The 6,322-nt window shown below is 31.1% G+C and overlaps 1 protein-coding gene across 1 annotated transcript; it reads right to left on the reverse strand.

The window, feature by feature from the left end:
* Positions 1-469: 469 nt before the first annotated feature.
* On the reverse strand, positions 470-5,564 carry LOC145841594 (kelch-like protein 35). Its single transcript, XM_082948952.1, has 2 exons — positions 5,354-5,564; positions 470-1,896 (listed from the first exon to the last, which is right to left on the reverse strand). The coding sequence occupies exons 1-2, from the start codon at positions 5,562-5,564 to the stop codon at positions 470-472; spliced, it is 1,638 nt and encodes a 545-aa protein (XP_082805078.1).
* Positions 5,565-6,322: the final 758 nt, after the last annotated feature.

Here is a 6,322-nt window from a genome sequence, read left to right on the forward strand (position 1 = left end):
ATACTGGTACATATGTTTCATAAAACTAGACGCCTTAATCATCAGCCAGTTAAACTTATAATCTTTTAACTTAACTGGCTGATGATTAAAGCGTATAGTCCTATGAAACAAATGTACCAATATTTTTAAAATCTTACTTTCTCAATAAATTATATATGTATGTATATATATATAACAGCTTTGATTCAAACATTTTTAGCACTAAAATTATCAACACTTTATTGTTGCTTCTTAATGGTAAACACTTAAAATTATAAAACAGCATAACGCATAAAACTTTTGAAAAGTAAACTATTAAACAGTAAAAAGTTACTTTAATTCATAATGATACTTTATTTAGCAACTGCAACAAAACATTAACAAAAAAAATTAATCAATTAGGCAAGCGCAAATATACATAGAGGCTTTCACTTAACAAACCGTTTGACATGTTTACGAGCGTGCGCGGGAAAGTTATTGTGAAAATACTTTACCAGGTTTTTTTGCCACCAAACGGCGCAGGAACTTTAACGACCGTGTACCTCGAATATTCGATTGTAACGTCACAACTTTCAACCGACCAATCGCGTGCTTCCGCGTCGTAAACCGCCTTTTTCCCGCTGCCGTTTAAGAAAACAACCACTCTGCTTCCCTGAACCGAAACGGCACACCGATCGAGGTCAACTGCCGCGGGCGGCATTCTAAGAAAAACGAAGCGATCGCAAACGTAGTCAAATACCTCGCAGGTCGCGGGCCCGCCGCCGAACACAAACAACTTGTTTCCGATGGCCGCCACCTGACAGTCCGTTCTTTGCTCGATCATGCTCGGCATGAAAGCCCACTCGTCGGCTGCGCTGTCGTATGCTTCCACGCTCGACAAAATCCTCCTGTTTTCGATGCCGACCCGATCCTGAAATCCGCCGCACGCTACAATCTTGCCTCTGAAAACCGCGCTTCCCGCTTTAGTCCTTGCCTCGCGCAGCCCTCCGATTTCCTCCCAACTGTGCCTTTTCGCGTCGAATCTGACGCAGCAATCCTCTGACCATTGCTCAAAATCGTAAAACACCAACGCGCCAATAACGTAGATGTGGCCCATGAAAGCGCACAAGCCGAAGTAGGTTGCCACCAGGTCCAGATCGGGCAGGTCTTGCCACTCCTTGCCGCCCACCGGCATCTTTTTCACAAGAATGTTCAGCTCGTTGTATTCACTGCCGCCGAAAACGTAAATGCAGCCGTCCATGCACGCCGAAGTCCAGAACTGCCGGTATTCAGGAAACTCCAAATCTGCGCATTTCGTCACCGAGCCGTTTCTCCCGTTGATCCGCAGCACAGGCTGGGTAATGTTGTACAAGTCCCAGCCGCCGACGACGACCAGGTCCAAGTCGTCGCAGCGCCTCGGCTTAATCTCCTTGTTTCGGGTTTTCCCCTTCAAGACGTCGTCGATCAGCGAGCCGCAAGTTTCGCATCTCCAAAACGCCAAAGACTCGTTTAAAAATTGATCCAGTTCGGGGTTGGAAAGCAGAGGAAGACGGACTTTCACGAGGAGGCGCGTTGAATACTTGCGCCTCTCCGCGCCTCCGAAGCTCACCCAGCGGTCGGCGACGCGAAGCACCTCCATCTCCGACGTGACGTTCAGCTTTGAACTGGACAGAATTGCGCTCAACAGCGCGAAATCGAGGTGCAGGAAGTTTTGGCTACCGGCAACTGCGACGAAGAAGCGCTCTATGCAACGCAAAGTCGCTTTTAAAAATGAGGGCATGCCGAACGTTTTCGCCACTGTGTGGTAAGTTGCCACGTTTTCGACGCTCATTTTGTCGCTCATAAACTCGACGACGTGTCGTTTCACGCTTTCGTCTAAAATGAAATGTTCGGGTTCGAAACGTTGAAACGTTTTGCTCCGGTCGTACCCCGTTATTCCTGTTAAAATGTTTGAAATTAGATTATTTGCGGCTGTACGCTTTAGTTTAATATGCTACAACAAAAGACTCCATTGAAAGTCTAAATGCTGATTTTTGGAGCTTTTTTTTGTAAACAAATAAGAAAAAGAGTTACAGTCTACAAGAAATGCACTTTGTTTGTGACCTTTACTTGTATATAAATGAATGCATGAAAACAAAGATTTACATGAAAAAAATATTTTTAACTTTTTTGACTAAATTTTAATAAAATGTTATAACAATCATAAAGTTGGTCGATTTTAATTGAGGTTTTTTTATCTTAACTATGTGTATTTTTATAAACTTTTTATTTATAAACTATAATTACAGAAGAAAACGAATTTAACTTGTAATTATGTACTAATAGTTTTGAAATCAAGATTTTTGAAACTTGTCTTTAATACATATTAACGTCTACACCAGGGTTTCTCAAAGTAGGTCTCATTGTCCCCTACGGGTTAAAGAGAGGTCGTGACTAGTAAAGGGACTACAGAAGATGTTATGCCAAAATTTGTAACTTATATTAAATATTCTTAAGTTGTCGATGAAGAGCAATAAAAAAAGGTCTTAAGCGTATAAGAGGGGGCCATAGCTTTTTTTTTTTTTCAGAGGGATCTTTTAAAAAAATTGAGAAATTGTGGTCTATATATTGATACCATAAGACTGTGTTTATATTCTGAACATACTTTGTACGTATTGTTTTCAATTTAAAACATATTAAATTAATAAATAAAGTTGTTAAAAAGATCTGTTTAGGTAAACTACAGTACCAACAAATTTTTGTTTTAAATTAAATACTCGCATTTTGTTAAAATCAAACTTTTAAATAGTTGTAAGCTGTTCATAATTCTTACTTAAGTAGAATAAAAGGTAGTCATAAGGGGTCTAAAATATAATTTTTGCATAAATGTATTACTTCCTTGTTTTTTTGAAAGCTAAGTTTTAACTGTAAAATATTTGAATTATATACATATTTACAATTTTCTGTATAACCACTTAAATGATGTTGTTGAGCGTGAGCCTTATAAGCATTCTTTTTTTTTTGGTACTTATAGTTTTAAGTTATTATTAGCGCTTTTATGTTTTCTACCAACTAAATAATTCGAAAAATCATTAAAAAAAGATTTTATTATCGATTTCAACTATTCCAATTCCCCGAGTAAACAATTTAACTTTGCTTATCAAACTAACAAAATAGTTTGAGTCTTAATACCTGTTTGTGACAAAAGTTATTGAAGACTATTTGATAATAATACAAACATTTCTAAAATTAAAAATTGCATTTAATAACTTCGTTTTTGCCTTACATATTAATATATGCAAATCAAGTAAATCTAATTTAAAGTTTAAATTGAAACTTAATATATAAGAGCAAGTATAAACTTCAAATTAATCTTAATTATAGTTTAAAAGCTTACAGGGTTTTGGTTTATAAACACAATGCGAGTAAACTCATTAAGCTTATTTTAAACTTAAATTGATAATTTTTAATCGTTTTTACTTACCTAAACACATCCCTTTAATAACTCTATTAATTTATCAAATGCGTTTTGAACTAGAAAATTATATTTACTAAATATAATCATAAAATTGAAACTGCTATGCTATCATTGTAGGTAATTTTAAAAAATATAGTTTTCAAAACCATAATTTATTAAAAATTAAATTTATTTTCTTCTGTAATTGTAAATTAAAAGTAAAATGTTTGTAAAATTATCCATAGTTTAAATAGAATTACACATTTTTTGATCGACCAATTTTATAATTGTTATTACATATTAATAAAGGCTAATAAACCAGGGAAGAAAGTTTGTATATTTGTTTAGATGCATGTAATAACAATTGTTTACAAATAAAGATCGCAAACAAAGTGCATTTCCTGTAGGCCGAGACGCTTTTCTTAAATGTTTACAAAAATAAGGCTCCAGAAATTAGCAGAAGGACTTTTAATGGAGCCATTTTTTAAATTAAAGATATTTGATTTTTTTTTTCAGCATGACTTATTTTTTTGTAACAATTTTTAGGGACTATTAATATTCGGTACTTTCAATTGCAGCAATTTTGTAAAATAGCACACAATACTTTGATAACATCATTAAGTTTACTTTGGGTAGTTTTTAAAGCCTAAACTTAGTAAACAAAACATAATTGTTGTCTAGTCCTAAGATATATTCACTTTGTTTCTTTTTTCTTATTAAGAATGAAAATAAGCAATAAAATAATACTAAAAATATTCTATGTTATTAAAGTAAATTATATCTAGTTTTTGAATTATCTGCTCTTTAGCTCACAAAAATTCACCTTTTTGTTCAAGTTAGACATTTAAATTAAAACACAATATAAACTATTAATTTCTTTAATTTTTTATTATAAATTTTGGTAGCTTTAAGTCATAAAATAAATTTAAACTATTTATAAAAAAAAATATTTTCAATTCCATTTTATTATTTAGAATAAAGCTAACAGGGTGGCCATTAAATCTTGATATTTTTTGGAATATTGTAGTTTTGAAAAAAATCATGATACAAATTAGAATTTTTATCACTTGTGTTTCTTTAAAATAAAATAATACTTGTGTTTTGAAGATATCAAAAATTTAGAATAATTCTTTTTTTCATAAAACTTTGGTGGTAGCCACATAGAGTTAAGTAAAATTTATTAATTATATAATGTTAGTAGCTTTTGAATTCATATTTAAGAGAAACATTTTTGTACAAAAAATAATATAACTTATTTTAAGTGAAGTTTTTGTATTGTGTTTAAAGCCATTTGACGTATACAGATAAAGTGTACACTTTAATTAAATCTGTATTTTAATGTTATTTTACACTTTGTGGTCTAACCATGTATTAGTTTAACAAAATACTCCTACTATCAGTTTAATTATAACCTCTCTATATTTGTACATCGATATGATTATAGTAATACAAAAATCACTATTTTTTGTACATGTGTCGGCACTGATTTTCAATCTTGAAAATTTTAAATTATAAGAATTTTTAAGCAATCATTTTGACTCCTATGGACCTGGCCACTGTTATCTAAAGCTAAAAATTTCAGAACATTTATTGTAACCTATTTTACTAAATTACTGCAATTACACACATAAAATATACAACTCGATAACAAATTAACCATTAAAAGTTCCTACCCTCATTGTTTCAACTATTTTACAACTATTTTGTGCAAGTTTTAACCTAAATAATGTATGACGTCATTAAATTTAGAGCATTATTTTTTGGCAAACTTGCTGCAACTATAGACATAAATAAAACATCTTATAAATAACCTTATAAAAATTCACTCCTTTATTTTACTTTGACTATAGCAGTACATATCAGCAATGCATTATCAGTAAGCTCGGTAATATTTTTAGGGAAAATATTTATAGAAAAATAAAAATAAATAAAAATGGTAAGTTTTTAAACTAGCGCAACCTGCTTCAAAAACGTTTTTAACATTTTCCGTTTTTTTCTTTGCCAAAACTTTTTCAGCACTACTCTTGCACAATTTCACAAAATTATTGTTTTTAGGCCTTCCAATAGCTTCACCACAGTCGAGTAAATTTCCAGTTCCTTCCACAAACGCTTTTTCAAAGTGACCGAGTTCGCATCTTTTTGCTGGTACGTCTTTGTTTTGTTGGGACATTTTATTTTTCATTGCAACTACTTAAGGTCTAAAAAAGAATTTAAAGAACATGAATAAAAAACTTGATTTAAAAATAAAAAAAAAGCTTGGTTTACTCAGTCAAGTTTTAAAATATATTTACTACTAAATTAAAGAATAATTAGTAAATACATAAAACTTAATTTTTATAGTCCTTTTATATCTCATAGTTATAAATTAAATCAATACAGTTTTACAGTTGCATGGTAATTTTTATTTCAGTTTTGGATATTTAAGCAAGGTAGGGATATCTATAACAAGTCCACTCCGTTTTTTATTTCTGTTAAAATTATCCAACTAAGTAGAAAAGTTGCCCATCATCGGCATAATACATTAAAAATATGACAAATTAAAAATTCAGTCTACTTTAGTCATGTGCACGACTATTCAAATTCGTACAATTCAAGTTGTTAAAAAAGTTCAAATGGTCACAACTAAAAAAGTAATGTAAATTTATCAAACATAAAAATACATATCAAGTTCCTATTAATATCTAAAAGCCTTTTTTTTCTTTTTGAATAACATTAAATACTTTCTTTAGATATGGCTAAAATCAAGTAAAACCCAATTTTTTTTAGTAATTTTAAAATATCCTTAAAAAAATTTAATATTTTGCAAAAAATTAAAAGTAGCTTGTAGATTTTAATATGATTTTTTTTTTTAATTTATATTAGTGTGTGAGGTATAGTCGTTTAAATTTTTTTTAAGAATTTGAATTGTCAGAATTTGAGTTGTCCAAA

This window comes from Thalia democratica, chromosome 1 (assembly GCF_965202585.1).
Source record: "Thalia democratica chromosome 1, ktThaDemo2.hap1.1, whole genome shotgun sequence".
Classification (NCBI taxonomy): domain Eukaryota; kingdom Metazoa; phylum Chordata; class Thaliacea; order Salpida; family Salpidae; genus Thalia; species Thalia democratica.